The sequence below is a fragment of the Schistocerca gregaria genome, chromosome 8, assembly GCF_023897955.1.
Source record: "Schistocerca gregaria isolate iqSchGreg1 chromosome 8, iqSchGreg1.2, whole genome shotgun sequence".
In the NCBI taxonomy this organism is placed as follows: Eukaryota; Metazoa; Arthropoda; class Insecta; order Orthoptera; family Acrididae; genus Schistocerca; species Schistocerca gregaria.
Genome location: NC_064927.1, coordinates 69,064,179 through 69,084,628, shown reverse-complemented (window position 1 = coordinate 69,084,628; position 20,450 = coordinate 69,064,179). Strand labels below are relative to the sequence as shown.

The following is a 20,450-nucleotide window of genomic DNA, read 5'->3' as shown; positions in this document are numbered from 1 at the left end:
AGAAGAGAAGGAGAATTCCTGATATCTATTACACAGTTGCATAACTGAGTGCCACAAATCAGCTATGGAACAGCATTACAAGATTGTGCAAAGTGAACTTAAAAGATTTAGCTGACAATGAAAGTGCAAAAAATAAGGATCAACAGATGATTTTTACAGATTCATTGTTCTGTACATTGAGGAGCACATTGTACTAAGCTAGCAGCCACAGAGCAGATAATGAGACTAGTGGTACAAACAGCAAATTTTCTGAAGCCACATGCATTATTACACTGTCAGCAGAACCAGATTTTGATGGAACTGAACAAAGAATTTGAAGACATCACCTATTACTGCAAAGAATGTTTGGAAAGAAAAGGCGCATGTCTGAAACAATTTTTCAATGTACAGCCTGCTACTGTTGAATTTAAGGAAAAAGAAAACTGGGAGCAAAAATTATAACATCTGGATTGCACTGAAAACCTTGCATTAAAAGTGGACTTGACTGCACACTGTGTACAGAGAAACACTGCAAAGGAAGAAACAACTTATTTCTGATTTAGTGGGGATTCATTTAAAAAGGAATCACACTGTGGAAGGGACAGCTTCTGACAAAAAAAAAAACATTTCTCTAAGCTCATTGGTGTTAACAAAAATATGAGTCTTGAAAAATTCACTGTGGCATTGAAAACTGACAGATATGCGATCCCATTCCTGTTTGGAAGTAAATTCTTCTACATTTAAATACTCCGAGAGTTCTATGTTGTTTTTCTTGGGAAGAATTTCCACATCTCCACAATGAGCTCAGAAATGCAGTACAATGTTCCAATCAAACTATGTGCATCAATTGATTTTTTCAATAATAAAACTAATCAAATCACAATTACACAGAAACCTGAGTGACAAATAACTACAAAATTGTCTGCATGGGTGTCTGTATACCAACAGCTTTTACCAGATATAAATTTAATATCTTCACGAGCCAAAATTAATTAAATAAAACTGAAACTTTGTTTGTTTGTGATCTAAGTTGTTATGAAATGAGAAACCAAGACACACACAAGCCGTTTAATGTTCTCCACACAACTGTGTTGCCAGCTAACAGCAGTGCATTCACCATTTCCTCCTCTTCCCACTCAGACAGCATGACATGATAGGGGGAATATGCAGGCAGGTGACAGAAGAACTCTGCATGCATAGAAGTACACTGTACACATGCAGAATTCATCTACATCTACATCCACGTCCACATACATACTCCGCAATCAATCCACCATACAGTGCGTGGCAGAGGGTACCTGTTCCACTCCCAAACAGAACGAGGGAAAAATGACTACCTATATGCCCTAATCTCTCTTATCTTATCTTTGTGGTCTTTCTGCGAAATATACGTTGGCGGCAGTAAAACTGTACTGCACTCAGCCTCAAATGCTGGTTCTCTAAACTTCCTCACTAGCAATTCACAAAAAGAACGCCGACTTTCCTCCAGAGACTCCCACCAGAGACTCCCACCAGAGACTCCCACCAGAGACTCCCACCAGAGACTCCCACCAGAGACTCCCACCAGAGACTCCCACCAGAGACTCCCACCAGAGACTCCCACCAGAGACTCCCACCAGAGACTCCCACCAGAGACTCCCACCAGAGACTCCCACCAGAGACTCCCACCAGAGACTCCCACCAGAGACTCCCACCAGAGACTCCCACCAGAGACTCCCACCAGAGACTCCCACCAGAGACTCCCACCAGAGACTCCCACCAGAGACTCCCACCAGAGACTCCCACCAGAGACTCCCACCAGAGACTCCCACCAGAGACTCCCACCAGAGACTCCCACCAGAGACTCCCACCAGAGACTCCCACCAGAGACTCCCACCAGAGACTCCCACCAGAGACTCCCACCAGAGACTCCCACCAGAGACTCCCACCAGAGACTCCCACCAGAGACTCCCACCAGAGACTCCCACCAGAGACTCCCACCAGAGACTCCCACCAGAGACTCCCACCAGAGACTCCCACCAGAGACTCCCACCAGAGACTCCCACCAGAGACTCCCACCAGAGACTCCCACCAGAGACTCCCACCAGAGACTCCCACCAGAGACTCCCACCAGAGACTCCCACCAGAGACTCCCACCAGAGACTCCCACCAGAGACTCCCACCAGAGACTCCCACCAGAGACTCCCACCAGAGACTCCCACCAGAGACTCCCACCAGAGACTCCCACCAGAGACTCCCACCAGAGACTCCCACCAGAGACTCCCACCAGAGACTCCCACCAGAGACTCCCACCAGAGACTCCCACCAGAGACTCCCACCAGAGACTCCCACCAGAGACTCCCACCAGAGACTCCCACCAGAGACTCCCACCAGAGACTCCCACCAGAGACTCCCACCAGAGACTCCCACCAGAGACTCCCACCAGAGACTCCCACCAGAGACTCCCACCAGAGACTCCCACCAGAGACTCCCACCAGAGACTCCCACCAGAGACTCCCACCAGAGACTCCCACCAGAGACTCCCACCAGAGACTCCCACCAGAGACTCCCACCAGAGACTCCCACCAGAGACTCCCACCAGAGACTCCCACCAGAGACTCCCACCAGAGACTCCCACCAGAGACTCCCACCAGAGACTCCCACCAGAGACTCCCACCAGAGACTCCCACCAGAGACTCCCACCAGAGTTCCAGAAGCAGCCCGTCTCTGAATTGCTTCTATGTCCTCCCTCAATCCGACCTGATAGGGATCCCAAACGCTCGAGCAGTACTCAAGAATAGGTTGTATTAGTGTTTTATAAGTGGTCTCCTTTACAGATGAACCACATCTTCCCAAAATTCTTCCAATGAACCGAAGACAACTATCCACTTCCCCACAAGTGCCATTACATGCTTATCCCACTTCATATCGCTCTGCAATGTTACGCCCAAATATTTAATTGACGTGACTGTGTCAAGTGATACACTACTAAAGGAGTATTCAAACATTACAGGATTCTTTTTCCTATTCATCTGTATTAATTTACATTTATCTATATTTAGAGTTAGCTGCCATTTTTTACACCAATCACAAATCCTTTCCAAGTCATCTTGCATCCTCCTACAGTCACTCAACGACGACACCTTCCCGTAAACCACAGAATCATCAGCAAACAGCTGCACATTGCTATCCACCCTATCCAAAAGACCATTTATGTAGATAGAAAACAACAGCGTACCTAGCACACTTCCCTGGGGCACTCCAGATGATACCCTCACCTCTGATGAACATTCACCATTGAGGGCAATGTACTGGGTTCTATTACTTAAGAAGTCTTAGAGCCATTCACATACTTGGGAACCAACCCCATAGACTTGTACCTTAGGAGTCTGCAGTGGGGCACCGAGTCAAACGCTTTGCGGAAGTCAAGGAATATGGCATCTGTCTGATACCCTTCATCCATGGTTCGCAAGATATCATGTGAAAAAAGGGCGAGTTGTGTTTCGCAGGAGCGATGCTTTCTAAAGCCATGCTGATGCATGGACAGCAACTTCTCTGTGTCAAGGAAATTCATTATATTCGAACTGAGAATATGTTCAAGAATCCTGCAACACACCGGAGGATCCGTCCTTCTACCCTTCTTATATACAGGTATCACCTGCGCTTTTTTCCAGTTGCTCGGGATTTTACGTTGGACAAGAGATTCGCGATAAATGCAAGCTAAGTAAGGAGCCAATGCAGTAGAGTACTCTCTGTAAAACCGAATTGGAATCCCATCAGGACCTGGCGATTTACTTATTTTCAACCCATTCAGCTGCTTCACAACACCAGGGATGTCTATCACTACGTCCTCTATACGGTAATCTGTACAACACTCAAACTGCGGTATGTCTGTACGATCCTCCTGTGTGAAAGATTTCTCAAATGCTAAATTTAAAATTTCAGCTTTCGTTTTGCTGTCTTCCACTGCCAGGCCAGCCCAGTGAGTGACTGGATGGAAGCCTTCGACCCACTTACCGATTTTCTAAAAGACCAGAATTCATTGGGTTTTCAGCAAGATCTTTTGCTAAGGTATGATGGTGGTAGTGGTTGAATGCTTCGCACATTGCTCTTTTTACAGCAGTACGAATCTCTACTAACTTTTGCCTATCTTCATTCTCCCCATCTTTCTTGTACCGCAACTACCTTTGCTTCCTGAGCATTCTCCGAATTGCGCTGTTAAACCACAGTGGGTCTTTTCCATCTGTAACCCACTTTTTCGGCACATACTTGTCCAATGCATGATTTACAATGTGTTTAAAATTTGCCCATAATTCTTCCACATCCATCGTACCGGAAGTAAATGAAGTCGGTTCATTTACTAAGTGGGATGCTAACAACTGCTTATCTGCTCTTTCTAGTACGAATACTCTCCTAGCCTTCTTGACTGACTTTATAACTTTCATAACCATAGTTGTAATGACAACATCATGATCACTAATTCCTGTCTCAACACTGACACCATCGATAAGGTGTGGTCTGTTCGTGGCTACCAGATCTAAAATATTTCCATTACGCATTGGCTTTCGATTTAGCTGATCAAGACAGTTTTCGGGTAATGTGTTCAAAAGTAATTCACACGACGGCTTGTCTGTACCACCTGTAATTAATCCATAGACATCCCAGTCTATACTAGGTAGGTTGAAGTCGCCTCCGACTAATATAGCATGATCCGGGTACTTCTGCGAAACAGAATGTAGACTTCCTTTGAATGACTCTACAACTGTCACGGTGGAACCTGGTGGCCGGTAATAACACCCCACAATTAACTTTATTTCCCCTAGCCCTGTTAAACGTGTCCAGATAACTTCACTATCACACTCTACTTCGACCTCAGTAGACACAATATTTTGTAAACTGCAATGAAGACACCACCTCCTACGGTGTCTAATCTGTCTTTCCGATACACATTCCAACGCTCACTAAATATTTCAGAACTTCCTATCTCAGGGTTCAGCCAGGTCTCAGTCACAAGAATAATTTGTGTGCCACATGCTTCCTGGAGGGCAGTAAATTCAGGAACTTTATTCCAAACACTCTGAAAATTTACTGCTAATATCTTGATAGCTGAAGTGTCTTTACACTGAGCACGTCCTGATTTCCCTGCCTGCACGTCAACTGGTGAGTGTTCATCAGGACAACTCGCACTACTGCCTAGCCTAAAAAAAACCATGTGCACACCACAAGTACTGTGCTACCCAAGTAGCCACTTTCTTTGTGTAGTGCAATTCTTGGCCGTTCCTAATTTCCACTATCAATTTGAATTAAATCAGAAGTTACACACATCTCTACATTTTTATCATTCTTCATACTTTATTATCTGAATGTTCCTTTGTGGCAGTTTTAGTTTATTAAATGATTGTTATTACATTTCCACAGTCTGAGAATTTTTTTGTGAATCTGCCGTAAGTGATGTATGTTACAGGACCACATAGGAAAAAATGCACAGAAAAGAAGCGATTTACATCTTTATCTTGCTACCAAATGAAAGGGATTCTAGAACATAAAACTGATTAAACATGACTTTCATTTGTCTTCACATATTTCATCAGCAAATTGCGTGAAACTATCAGTTTCAGTTATACAATACTGCTTGGTATTCTCTTTTGATCTCAAAAGTTATCAATACGTTACTGTATTACTAGCTCTCTTCCTCTCTCCTTTCTCTGTCATTTTCCTCCTCTCCTCAGCCTCTGTTAACTTCCCCATCCCCCTTTTTGTGTCCATCTGCTCCTCGCTCCCTCCAAGTGTCCATCATCTCCTTCCCCCTTTTCTCTCTCCAGGTTATAAAATCCAACACAATAACAGGTTTGTGGTTTTTACACCCACAGTATTTCTTTCTATATTGAATCATTACAGGTACCAAATTTGGTTGAAATCATTCCAGGAGCTCTTGACCAATGCCTTTGCTCATGTACACACATGTCAAATATATTTCACACATTTGTAGACATGATTCACTTTTATCTCGGCAGAATTTTGCCCTGCAGGTTCATTTTCACGTAGCTCGATGTTTATTAACATACAGCATGAACTATGTATCATATAAAGACATAATTTTGTTGGTACTGGAATGCCACATGCTAAAGTTTGACTGTATGAATGGCAAAAATGTAGTAAGCAATAAACTTCTCTCTTTCATCATTTTTCTGCGCCTTGCCAGTGAGAAAAAGTTTCGTGAAAGTTTGAAATAATGTGTAAAGTTTTATGCAAGCCACTAAGTGCTCTCATTCTGAAATACTGGATGAATAAAATATGGTGTACACTGCTTTTCCACCCTCACACCTTTGATAGGTATGTGTGTACAAAGTTTGATTGAAATCAGTGCAATTGTTTAGGATGAGATGTGGAATATACGTACATATATTTTTAAAATATGTATGGATTATTTCACAAGATAACTCTCATTTTAATGCATGTGTGATTTCACAAGATGACTTGCATTTTAATGTGTGTGTGTGTGTGTGTGTGTGTGTGTGTGTGTGTGTGTGTGTGTCAGAGGCAGAGAGAAATGGAGGAGGGAGGGGGGAGCATGGCGCTGGAGGGGGGAGCATGGCGCGGGAGGGGGAAGAAAAGGGAGGTCGTGAAGGGGGGGCGTAGAGGGCAGTCGGGGAGGGTTGGACTGGGCGGGGAGGGGAGGATTTGCCTGGATGGAGAGGGGAGGGGAGGGGAGGACTGGCTGGGAGGAGGGGACAGGTCGGGAGGGGAGGACTGGATGGGAGGAGGGGACAGGTCGGGAGGGGGAGGGGAGGGGAGGACTGGACGGGGAAGGGAGGACTGGACGAGGAGGGGCCAGGTCAGGAAGGGGAGGGAGAGAGTAATTATAATTTACCTGATGTGAACTAACTGCTGAAGAGGCAGAGCTTTCACTGACTGAACTCTCTCGCCGCCGGATCCTCGGAGGCAGGGGTGGCGGCAGCCGAGGGCTCGGCACTGGAGCTGCAGTGCAGGAGGGGGAGGAGCTCTGCATCTGAGTGCCGGACTGAGGTATCTGCTGCATGCTGGAGTGACTGTGTCCATGAAGAGAAAAAGACGGGCTCGTGCCACCAGTATTTGCAGGAGACGTAGCTGGCGACGCAGATGCTGAAGCTGTTGCCGAAGTTGAAGCTGGTACCAGACTGGGATAACTTGGGGCTGGTGTTGAAGATATAGGGCCAGGAGACTGGTTGCCAGAACTTCCAAAAGAAGGAGCAGCTGTAAATATGAAATATTATTCATGTACTTTGTTAAATATTCTGCAAACATTTAGTAACAATCAAAATAGCACCCAAATTTCAATATTATTCATGACAGTAAATATAATTCAGCATACAATACTTGATAATTCGACCAGAAATATTGTGATGAATTATGATAGCGTTTTTGTTCAATCACTTTTCCTGATAATACAGGACCTCATCAAGAAATCCACCACAAAGTTTACAGTTTGCAATTTAAGATGTAAATTTTATAGAGAGTATGTCGCACTGAATGAAAGAAGCTGAGTGAGATATATAATTTATGTTATATACAAATAGGGCAACAAATTGCAAATTCTCAGATAGAACTTTTTAATCTGGAGAGAGCTCTTAACAATAAAAATCAAAGTGAAGAACGTGCTACAAGAAATTGCCAGATGATAAAAATTTCACGGATTAAAAATAAAATCTAAGTTTCTAACATTGCTCTCCTTTCTCCTGCACGTTTCATTAAGGGTGAAATATTACTTCTTAACACATAAAGGTGAGGTCAATTTTTTAAATGATTGGATTCTCATTCTAGTTTTCAACAATTAATATTTTATGACTAATTGTATTAACATAGCAGTATTGCTGTATACACAGCTGAAGAGGTACACAGCAATACCACGAGATGCTATCACCACACAGGTGTATCAGTCATCAGACGCACTCTCAGTTTCAATCAGCAATCTCCAGATGGCGATCACTAAGTGGGACTACCTTTTGCTTCTATCTCATGTCCATTATCGCATAATATTTGTCTGCTTGTAGTGTTTTCAGCCACTACAAACAACACTGTCAACCATGGACTATTTTGTTTCCGCCAAGTATGTGCACATACGGAAATCATTCTGCCAACAGGCATAAAAAACAATGCAATGCCAACAGTCAACTCAGTTGCTACTGCTTTGTTTGTACAGTTCCTGCAGTTTAAGTTCCATCAGTTCCACCCAGAAGACAAGTTCCTACAATGCAGTCGCCATTTATGAAACAATAGGAACAGTTAATTGAGAGCGTCTGCATAATATTTTCAGTTACAGTTATTAAATTACTGCCTGTCAACAGATTGCAAAGTTACAGGTACTAGGTACAGGACTTCAAAGCCGAGCACCAAAATTTTAAGTACAACTGAATATCATCTCTGCTTATAAATGTTTTTGATTATTTATCATCATATTGCCATATTTTAGTTCTACTGCCACCTCTCAAGCAAGTGTATAATTAAATATAAATACACTCCTGGAAATTGAAATAAGAACACTGTGAATTCATTGTCCCAGGAAGGGGAAACTTTATTGGCACATTCCTGGGGTCAGATACATCACATGATCACACTGACAGAACCACAGGCACATAGACACAGGCAACAGAGCATGCACAATGTCGGCACTAGTACAGTGTATATCCACCTTTCGCAGCAATGCAGGCAGCTATTCTCCCATGGAGACTATCGTAGAGATGCTGGATGCAGTCCTGTGGAACGGCTTGCCATGCCATTTCCACCTGGCACCTCAGTTGGACCAGCGTTCATGCTGGACGTACAGACCGCGTGAGACGACACTTCATCCAGTCCCAAACATGCTCAATGGGGGACAGATCCGGAGATCTTGCTGGCCAGGGTAGTTGACTTACACCTTCTAGAGCACGTTGGGTGGCACGGGATACATGCGGACGTGCATTGTCCTGTTGGAACAGCAAGTTCCCTTGCCGGTCTAGGAATGGTAGAACGATGGGTTCGATGACGGTTTGGATGTAACGTGCACTATTCAGTGTCCCCTCGACGATCACCAGAGGTGTACGGCCAGTGTAGGAGATCGCTCCCCACACCATGATGCCGGGTGTTGGCCCAGTGTGCCTCGGTCGTATGCAGTCCTGATTGTGGCGCTCACCTGCACGGCGCCAAACACGCATACGACCATCATTGGCACCAAGGCAGAAGCGACTCTCATCCCTGAAGACGACACGTTTCCATTCGTCCCTCCATTCACGCCTGTCGCGACACCACTGGAGGCGGGCTGCACGATGTTGGGGCGTGAGCGGAAGAAGGCCTAACGGTGTGCGGGACCGTAGCCCAGCTTCACGGAGACGGTTGCAAATGGTCCTCGCCAATACCCCAGGAGCAACAGTGTCCCTAATTTGCTGGGAAGTGGCGGGGCGGTCCCCTACGGCACTGCGTAGGATCCTACGGTCTTGGTGTGCATCCGTGCGTCGCTGCGGTCCGGTCCCATGTCGACGGGCACGTGCACCTTCCGCCGGCCACTGGCGACAACATCGATGTACTGTGGAGACCTCACGCCCCACGTGTTGAGCAATTCGACGGTACGTCCACCCGGCCTCCCGCATGCCCACTATACGCCCTCGCTCAAAGTCCGTCAACTGCACATACGGTTCACGTCCACGCTGTCGCGGCATGCTACCAGTGTTAAAGACTGCGATGGAGCTCCGTATGCCACGGCAAACTGGCTGACACTGACGGCGGCGGTGCACAAATGCTGCGCAGCTAGCGCCATTCGACGGCCAACACCGCGGTTCCTGGTGTGTCCGCTGTGCCGTGCGTGTGATCATTGCTTGTACAGCCCCCTCGCAGTGTCCGGAGCAAGTATGGTGGGTCTGACACACTGGTGTCAATGTGTTCTTTTTTCCATTTCCAGGAGTGTAGCAGGCATAGTGCCACCTTCTATAGAACTGTAAATTGGGTATTTGACAGATCTTGCACCTGGGCTTTCCACAGGAGTATGGCCCATGTGGCAAGAGGTCCAGAGAGGGTGAGGAGTAAGGACAAATTAAGATATTACATAGACTAGGTGGGAAATGGGATACCAATTTTAGGAGGGATGGGAAGGATTGTGAGTAGGATGTTCCTTACTTTTGGACATGGAGACAAATACTCAAAGCTCTGGTGAAGGATACAGTTTGGTTGTTCCAGCCTGCAATGATACTGAGTGATGAAGGAGTGTGCCTTTACAGCTAGTTGCTGTGTGTAGTAACAGGATGCGGCTGACGATGTGCAAGTGTTTAACGAGACCAGACAGCTACGTCAGCAGTCTCCTACTAACCCCCCCCCCCCCCCCCCCCCTCGACAAAAGCACATCGAGTAAATTCCATGTGCTGGTAGAGAAAGTGTTGTGAATGTTTGTGTATCGTGTACCCAAGCGGAACATGGGAACCGGCTCAGTATACGTATAGTGGGATTTGGGAATCCACCTCAAAACCAAATCCAGGCTGGCCAGCACACAGAGCCCTCATCATCAAAATGCCGGGCCGATCCGATAGCCACATAAGTAGGCGGTCAAAAACACACACACACACACACACACACACACACACACACACACACACACACACACACGGCTATCTGTGCAGTTGGTGGCCGGGTTAAGGGTGTGCGAGGATATGGTGTGGGAAATGTGTTTGTAAAGTAGGTCATGTAGGGAGATGCCTTCCAGAAGATGTCTCAGCCATGCATACATATCATCTCAGACCTGGATAGACATCACAAAATTATCATCAATGGAGCTAAAGAGACTAGATGTTTGGGTGGCTCAGAAGGTTTCCTCTAGGTCGCCCACATACAGGCCAACGCAAGAGGTAATCATTATGGTGCCCTTAGATAAGGCATGGATCTGTTTGTATATCTTCTCCTCATAAGTATGAAAATAATCAATTATTGACAGTAAAACGTAAATGGACAGATAAAGAATCTACTCATCAAATGGCACCAGGAGAACACACACAAAAAAGTTTAATTTTTACAAGCTTTCAGAGTCAGCAGCTCCTTCCTCTGGCAGAAGAGTTGAAAAGAAAGGAAAATCGGGCAAAGGAAAAGGACTGGAGAAATTTAGGGGAAAAGGTACAGTTAAGAAAGTCACTGAGAACCCTGAGTCTCTCCTTCTCATCCCATCCGGTAAGCCTCCCCTGGCCTGGGGTTCTGGGTGAACTTTCTGAACTGTACCACTTTCCCTAAACCTCTTCAGTCCTTTTCTTTCAGCCCTCTTCCTTCCCTTTCAACTCTTCTGCCAAAATAAGAAGCCACTGGCTCCAAAAGCTTGTAAAAGTTAAACCTTTTTATGTGTGTGTTCTCTTGCCACAGCTTGACGAGTATATTTTTTATCTATCATTTACATTGTATTGTCAAAAAATAAGTAGTTATGCATGAGACTGTAGGTGATATATGTATAAGGAATGAGGCAGTGGGTTTGAAATCAAGACGTCAGGAAAAGCACTGTTTGAGAGGGGTCGTGCTGTACCAGTGGGGATCTTGACATAAAGGGAATTGCTGTACACATATCACTCTGTATGATCCTGAACTTGAACAACCGAACCATATTCTCAGTCAGGGCTTCGAAGGCTATTGCCGTGCTCGACAATAAGGAACAGCAAACACAATCCTTCCCATCTCTCTCAAAGTAGTATTCCACCACCCAACCTTATCTATGCTGTATCCTGGTCTACCCTTACTCTGCACCTCTTTGATCATACCTCTGCGGGAAACCCCAGTATGAGAACCAACCAATTCAATCACTGGGCCCATCCCACTCCAATCCCATCACAGGCTTATCCTGTGCTATCGGAGGCAGAGACCACCTGTGAAAGCAGTTATGTTGTAACAGCTCTGCCGCAATTCTTGCACAGCACTGTGTGTGGGCACGAGCACCAACAAGCTTTTCAAACAAACTGTCACTGTCAAACGGAGGCCAAGACCAGAACACGCCATCGAGCACAGTGGCCTCTTCACCACCCATGCATCCACATCCTTCTCCTCAACACCAGTTTTGCCAAAATGTGTAGATGGGAGTTGTCCCTGCAACACATGCTGTTTTTCCATAATCCTCCAGGCCTGTATCGCTGTTAGACCTCTGCCCAACACCCACCTCCACTCATTCCCCAGGATGCGCATACTGCTTTTCTCCCCATTGTACTCGCTGCCTCTGCCTTCCACATTTCTATTCTCGCAACTATCGTCTCTTCCCCTTCACCACCAGCCACTCTTCCCCAACCCAATCAGTCAGACACAATCACCAATCCAATCGAGCTACAGTGCTGGCACTATGTAGTCAGCCAGGATAATGTATCCGTATGTTTTGTGTACTCTTACTCACAAAGTGATTCATTTCAAAGTATTCTGTCTTCTTTATAAGCCTTTCAACAACTCAATTCCTCTATTATTCATTGGGTCCTTACCTTTACTCCTCAAATTTTATACCTTTACCCTGGACTCACTATCCATATTGCAGGCCATAAGGTAACATATTTCATAAGCATCATAAATTGTACAGTTAAAGGCTGATTGAGGCCTAATATCCTGTAAAACTGGCAATATTTTTAAAAGTACAGCTAGTTCCCAATTATGCTGATGTGTGTCATCCTGTTTGTGGATTATCTGAATATAATTTGCAGATTTAAAGATAAAAGTAAAAAATTAAGCCTGAAGTATTCTGCTACATTTAAAACAAATATCTTTGTTTAGAATACACTATTAAGCATGTGGCTCACATTCACTTACCCGTCCCTGCGTCGGACATGGCCAACATATTTTCTCCGTCGTCTCTTATTTCACATTCAGCTAAATTTAGAGGCACTGCCCTCTTAACACATATGCTGGTAATTTTCTGTAAGTGCACTTGTCTTGCCCTTACCCTGGGAGCTAAAGGTTAATAATTTCTACTCAGGTTTCACACAAGTAACATGTGAGTAATGCAGTGCACTTTCAAAGTTACATTTACTTGTTATGTCTCTAATAAAATATACTGTTACAGCTGCATACTGCATTCCTGAACATTTACCTGTATTTAGGGTTATCTGTGCTTTTTAGTTATCCGTGCAGTCTTGGATTGGCATTAACTTGGATAATCTGGAGCTTGCTGTATTGTGAACACAATATATTGAGCAGAATTTTCTTCTCTGGTCATCTAAATTATATAATGAAATAGCCATAGAACAGTCTTTTGTGCAATAAGTGTGTGTTCATTCAGATATGTAAGCTAATCATGACAGCACAGGCTGGTTGACAGCACAGGCTGGTTGTTCATGACATTACATGGTAGTCAGTCACATTACCAATACTGCAGTACTTCTTGTAAAAAAACAGGACACTTGCAATTGAGTGTGTGACTGAGCGAGTTATGCATTATTAACTCGAACCAAGCACCCTTTAAAAACACAGTAGAAAATCTGGTTTATGTCATTTCTAGGATTTCATTTGATGAAAAGGTATGCAAGGTTGTGAAACAAATACCTGAATATTACAAAACTGATTACAATGATTGCCTAGTTCGAAGGTACAGTAGAAAGACCAATAGGTGAGAGCATGATGGTGAGATTTGGATGGAACCCTTTCAACATTAATTTTGTATTTTACTGAGCTAATTTGTTTCTGAGATTATTTACGATAATATGGACAGGAGCAGAGAACTCACCTTGCCCAATCATAATGTTTGCGAAAACAGAGAAGTCGGCAGCTGAGGATGCAGGTGTTGGTACATGGTGTGGAGGTGTATGTGGAGCCGAGCAGGTGTGTGGTGTTCGTGGGGTGGTTGTTTCTTCTCCATCCTCTGGCAAGCGGTTTGTGGAAGGAAACAGATGACGCTCTCCCAAAGAAGGCAATGGGCCAGGAGGATGACTGCGACCAGGGAGGTTGCGTGGTTTAATACCAGGTGATTTAAGATTCAAATCTGGCCATTTTCGAGACTGAAACAAATGAACACAAAAATAATCCTTCCTCCCTCTCTCTCTCTCTCTCTCTCTCTCTCTCTCTCTCTCTCTCTGACACACACACACACACACACACACACACACACACACACACACACACAGTACTGATAAGGCAGGTTGCAACTAGATTTTCTGTAAAGACTTAAAGACTATTTTCATTTATGGTGCAGAACTGATACATTACAACACCACTTTTACGTTCTCTGAATTGTAGTTTTCTCACCCTTTCTAACTTTTTTACCAGTCCCATCAAATTTCCTATGCCCACAATGTTATTTAGCACCTGATATTGCATCAACATACTGATAATTTTCCCGTGATTTATGCATTACGAATATATGTTTGTGGACAGAAAATGATGCTGACATGATGTTGGTCGTCCAGTAATTTTTACAAATATGATGTCATTAAGTTTCTTCACACCAGGGCACTCTACGCAGCGGATTTGAACTGGTAAGTGCGCAAGAAGTGTTGGAACAATTTGTGCCCTATCTCCTGCCGCTGCCACGCTCTACTTGGCATGGTGGCTGATGGGAGTAACTAGGTTCTTTCGAATAAGATATCATGACCAATCACAGCCATTTTCAAACTTTCTCTACTGTGCAAAAACAGTTTCGTGATTGTTGTGATCATCGTGAGACCTTTGTCGAATTACAGCTGCAGGCTTTCAAAAACATCGATTATGACATATGAAATTGAGTCAAACATTCCTACTTCCCAGACTGTTGTCAGTTCCAATTACATCTGCGGTTTTTATTATATAATAAACCTTCATTATATAATAAACAAGTCCCTAACCAGTCTTCTGATGCCTGTTATGTACATATATCATACATAAAGTTCAAGTGGTATGTTATACATAACTTTTACAGCTTAAAACGTTATTTCTCACATTTTCCCGCATTTTAAGCCATTTTTTGGAAGTCCCTTGAAAAGCGTAAAAGTGGAGTTTCACTGTAACTATATTTTCAAACTATGGCTAAATTGTAATATAAACAAGTAATACATGGAACAGATAGCCATCGTCCAAACACCAAAATCCACCAAAAACAGCCAACTTATCTTTCAACTCATTCCATTTTTTTAAAATTAAAAACTGTTGAAAGCAAGCACTGACAGGTGCGTATTACTGAACTGTTAGTCAGGACCCAGTCCCACATACTGTTACTGCATTGTTGTTGCTCAGCTATGGAGTGATCCCATCCCCTCAAATTACCCATTTCTGGCCACAATCCCTCCTTCCACAATGACCTTTATCTGGTCAAATTACATACTTGCCAATCTAGTCCTGAAAAACCACAAAAATCACACCGAAACTGCCTTGCAACACCACTTCTCCAACCATAAAATTTTCCTGCTTTGCAATCCCAAATTCCTGCATTAAATTTCTCACACTGAAACTCTAAGCCCCAGGAACTACAGCAACATTCAGAACGCCATCTTAAAAAAAATTCTCCAGTTCCACCTGTTCACCTCCTACTGCAGCCTTTGATTATACAACTATCCGCCACCTCTACAACAGACTACAAACCTCCTCAAAAGACCTTCTCTCCTCCTACAAGTCCCTCCAATGGGAACATTTTCACCACGAATGCTAGAAATTACACCTAACCCAAACCAATACCGAAACCTGCCTGACTCAATTCACAACTCCATTCAACCATGATCCACCCGCACTGCCCCCAAATCACTCCCTTGAACCTTGCCTCACCATCACTCAAACTCTTAACATGGAAACCAACCATACATCTGCAGGAAAAACTAAAACCTACCAGCTGAAAACTGCTCCTGATCCAACAAAGGTTCCACTAATGTGGTTATATGCAGAAGGACTCCGCCAGGTGTCAGATTCATCCACCTGCAAACCCTGTCACAGTGACCCCATTCCAGAAATCCAGCAGTATCTGCAGTCCCTCCTCAAATCCTTAGGCCTAACTCAGAAATTACCCCCCCCCCCTCCTCTCCCCCTCCTCTCATCTCTACTACTCCCAGAACTACTATTGCACTGCCTTCTAAAGTCTATAATCCCAACCACTCAGGATGACTCATTTGGGCAAATTACTGTGCCCCCGAAGTAACGATCTCTGATCTCATGGACCAACACCTTCAGCCTATGACTCTTAACCTACCCTCCCATATAAAAATACACCAGTCATTTCCTCCATCAACTCTTCACAGTTCCTGTCCTTTACCACAAGGTGCCCTGGTATCATTGTTGATGCCAACTGCCCTCCCCTCCCCCACCTCTCCTCATTAAACCTACGAACCACAAGCAATGCCTCCACTTTGACAGCTGTGACTCACTCCATGTGTCAACAAATGTCATCCACACAGCCAATCACCCATGGTCATCGCATCTGTAGTGACAAGCAGTCCTCCAGATATAGCAAGTGTCTCACAGCAGCCTTCACAGACTGTAATTACCTTCCCAACATTCTAGAGAAACAGATCTCCTGCCCTCATATCTCCAGTCACCCACCACTGCCCACACACCCATTGTCTGGCCACAATGGCACACACCTCTCGTGAATCAATACCACCCAGGACTGCAGTTACTGAATCATATTTGCGTCCAGGGTTTTGACTACCTCACACTGTGACCTGAAGTGCAGAATATCCTAATCACTATCCTTCATACCACTCCCATAGAGGTATTCTGCCACCCACCAAACCTGTGCAATATTCTTGTTCATCCCTGCTCCAACTGGGCCCCCAATCCCTTGCCCCATGGCTAATATCCCTGCAATAAACCTGGATATAAGACGTGTCCCATACATCCTACCACAATCACCTATTCCAATTCTGTCACAAGCATTTCCTACCCCATCTAAGGCAGGCCCGTCTGTGAAAGCAGCCAAATGATATACAAACTAAGCTGCAATCGCCGTGCTACATCCTACATGGGCCTGACAACTTACAAACAGTCTGTCCACATGAATGGCCACCAACCGACTGGCCACAAGACAGCTGCTCCACCCAGTTACTGAGCACACTGTCTAACATTATGTGCTTCATTTCAATGACCACTTCACAATCTGTGCCATCTGGCTCCTTCCTAACAAAAACAGCATTTTCAAATTGCACAGGTAGGAACTCTCCCAGTAACGTATCATAAGTTTCCATAACCCACTGGCCTCAACGTTAGTTAGTGCCTACCCTAAACCTACGTATCCCCTATCCTGCTCCAGCACTACACAACCTTCTATGCCAACAGCCCCCCCCCGCCCCCCCCCCCCCCAAAAAAAGAAAAAAAAACTGCACACAACTTGACTGCACCTAGCAGCCCTAGCCCACCCGCACCATGCCCCTGCATGCTTCCACATGCAGAACTACATCTTTCCACACCCCTATCCTGCTATCCCTTCCCCTCCACCTCTGTACCCCCACCACCTATACCAGACTGATGTTCCGCCAGGTGCAGTTTTAGTCTGCAGTCTGGCCACAGTGGCCAGACTGGTCACGTGTGTAAGTTGTGCTTGTCAGAATGTATGTGTGTGTGTCCCCTATTTTAGTAGAAGGCCTTTTAACTTAAGGTTTAAATGTATAACTGTCTTTTCAACATGCCTATCAGCAACTCAAATCTCCTTATATGGTGAGTAGCAATTCCATCTTCTTCACATATACTCTCGACTTTCCACAGCGTGATCTAAACTGTCAGTTTAATAGGTCATGGTTTTGAAATACTCACACAGATTATTTATAGAAGGGTGGAGTATCTAACATAGGCCATCTTGGGGCAGAGATGGTAAAGGGAATGGAAGATCAGCTGTTCAGAATGGATATTTTCTTGAAAAGGGATAAGGATAATTAAAATAGCTAATGGAGTGTACTAGTATCTCAATGAATTTGTAATGCTTTCACATGCCACACAGGGATATTTCTATTTTACAAATAGAAATCCGCTTACTGTGTTTTTGTTTCTCGGGTTTCTATTTGTAATATAGTGAAAGTTGCTTCACCAGGGGTTCCAAGATTCACTTGAGGTGGTTTACCATGAGCTGGGAAAGCAAATGCACATGCTTAGTGCAATAAATGCTGAAAATCCTCTAAGATTTTTTATTTCTATTTCACATAGGTATTGTTAACAAAGAGAAGTAGGGGAAATGTTGAGAACAAACATCCTGTGTCCCTGAAGAAAGAAGTTTAGGGAAATTATGTCAGTCCCAGATAATTTCGTTAGGAAATGAATTGCTAGAAATGGTAGATGAGATTTGCTATTTGTGTAGCAAGATAATTACACTGAAAGTGGAGAGATATAAAATGTAAACTGACAATAGCAAGAAAGTGCCCTTGAAAAAGAACAATATTAAATATGTCATAAATTTAAGTGTTAGGGATGCATTTTTCTGAAAGCATTTGTTTGAAGTGTAGCCCTGAAAGGCAGTCAAACACGCGATCTAGTGTCAAACATGGACGATAAATAGGATAGTTGAGACAAGAACACACCACTTTTGAAATGTAGTGCTACAGAAGCATGTTGTAGATTACATGAGTGCGTAGCCTAGCTACTGACACCATACTGAACTGGACAGAAAAGAAATTTATGGCACATGTTGGCTAAAGAAGGGATTGATTGATAGGACACATCTTGAGACATCAAGCAATAGTCAGTTTGCTAAGGAAGGGAAAAGTTGGGGGTTAAAACTGTAGAAGACAACCAAGGTTCAAATACAACAAGCAAGTTCGAGTGGATGTCAGCTGTTGCTGCAATGCAGACACAAATAGAATTGAACAGAACACAAATTTCGATAGCTGCATCAAACAGACCATACACTGATGACTATAACTGTTAATCGATCAATAATGATTGAAATGTTTGGCAGCTTGACCCAATATGCCACATATTACTTCATTCCCATTACACTTGCATCATTTCTCTCTCCAAACAAACAAAATGTAAACTTCTATTAATCCTTCTGTGCTCGATTATGCACAGTACAATGATCAACTATGAAGTCGTATTTCAAAAATGTCAGCTATTCATTTGTAGTGTTGCCCTCTCGGCTGACATTTTTTGCCAGTGTGAACTTTTGAGCTTACCTGGTAGTTGACACCTTGCTTCAGCACACAGTTTACTATACATTCACCTTATCTGAGAAGTTTTAAGTTTAATAAGTGATGTGTCACTGCTGTTAGTGCTTGATATGTACATATATTATACTTACAATTTTTATATTGCTTCTGATCTTAATTACAACTTCTGAAGATGCAAGGCAAAGCATTTAATGTGAAATAAAATAATAAAAAATTCTTAAGTTATTATGACAGAACAGTTCATAAAGGTCACAATGATTACAGATTCATTGAAGGGGTTTATTTTCCTTAATTAATCAGTGCTCCATATTGCCGACATTCACAATATGTATCAGTTAATACTGATCATTACCCAAATGGGTTATACATTAATGAGTGAGAGGCAGATACTGACACTGTTCAGTTCATGCATTTTCCACAATTTATTTTTAGAGGCTCTGTGCAGTAACTGAACCTATTGTGTGTGTTTTATATTGAAGTTTTATTGCCATTTCCTGGAATTATCACGCTACACAAATTTATTTATTTATTACTCACAAATCTAGGTGGCTGTCTGCAACCACGAGGCTCTATTTCCAATGACTTATTGTACAAGTAATTGCTGATATCTGCATCTTTCATATCTTCAAATGGTGCCAGTGTTTTCAAAAAATGCTGCAATAAAAAAGGACACTTAAAATAATTTTGAAGTTATGGTGTGTGGAGTTAGTAGTTACAATGTATGCATATTCCATATTCTATTTTTTATAAAGATATGAAAAGGAAGATTTACATTAAATACAGTGAAACCAGAGACTGACTTAAAACAGGAATAATACCGGGTGATCAAAAAGTCAGTATAAATTTGAAAACTTAATAAACCACGGAATAATGTGGATAGAGTAGGTAAAAATTGACACACATGCTTGGAATGGCATGGGGTTTTATTAGAACCACCCCATATTGCTAGACGCGTGAAAGATCTCTTGCGCATGTCGTTTGTGCTCAGCGCCACTTTGTCATGCTTGGCCTCCAGGTCCCAGACCTCAGTCTGTGCGATTATTGGCTTTGGGGTTACCTGAGGGATTGAGAGTGTATCGTGATTGACAGAGATCTCTAGAGATGCTGAAAGACAACATCCGATGCCAATGTCTCACCATAGCTCCAGACATTACTTACACTGTTGTTCGCAACACTATTCCTCAACTACAGCTATTGTTGAAGAATGATGGTGGTGGACATATTGAGCATTTCTTATAAAGAACATCATTTTGCTTCGTCTTACTCTGTTATGCTAATTACTGCTATTCTGATCAGATGAAGTGCCATGTGTTGGACATTTTTTGAACTTTTGTATTTTTTTAGTTCTAATAAAACCACATGTCATTCCAAGCATGTGTGTCAATTTGTACCATCTATCTACATTATTCCATTATTTATTCAGTTTTCAAATTTATACTGACTTTGTAATCACACGGTACATTGAATCAAAAACACGCGATCTAGTGT

General features: G+C 43.4%; 1 protein-coding gene across 1 annotated transcript in view; it reads right to left on the bottom strand.

Annotated features, from left to right (window-relative positions):
• The window catches only part of LOC126284034 (protein son of sevenless), a 183,328-nt gene that overhangs the window by 47,785 nt on the left and 115,093 nt on the right, over nt 1-20,450 (bottom strand). Inside the window, exons 21-23 of the mRNA XM_049982594.1 lie at nt 19,500-19,616; nt 13,634-13,904; nt 6,830-7,191 (exon numbers count right to left, since the gene is read on the bottom strand). Of these exons, the coding sequence (XP_049838551.1) occupies nt 6,830-7,191; nt 13,634-13,904; nt 19,500-19,616 (750 nt within the window). The remainder of the gene's footprint in view (nt 1-6,829; nt 7,192-13,633; nt 13,905-19,499; nt 19,617-20,450) is intronic.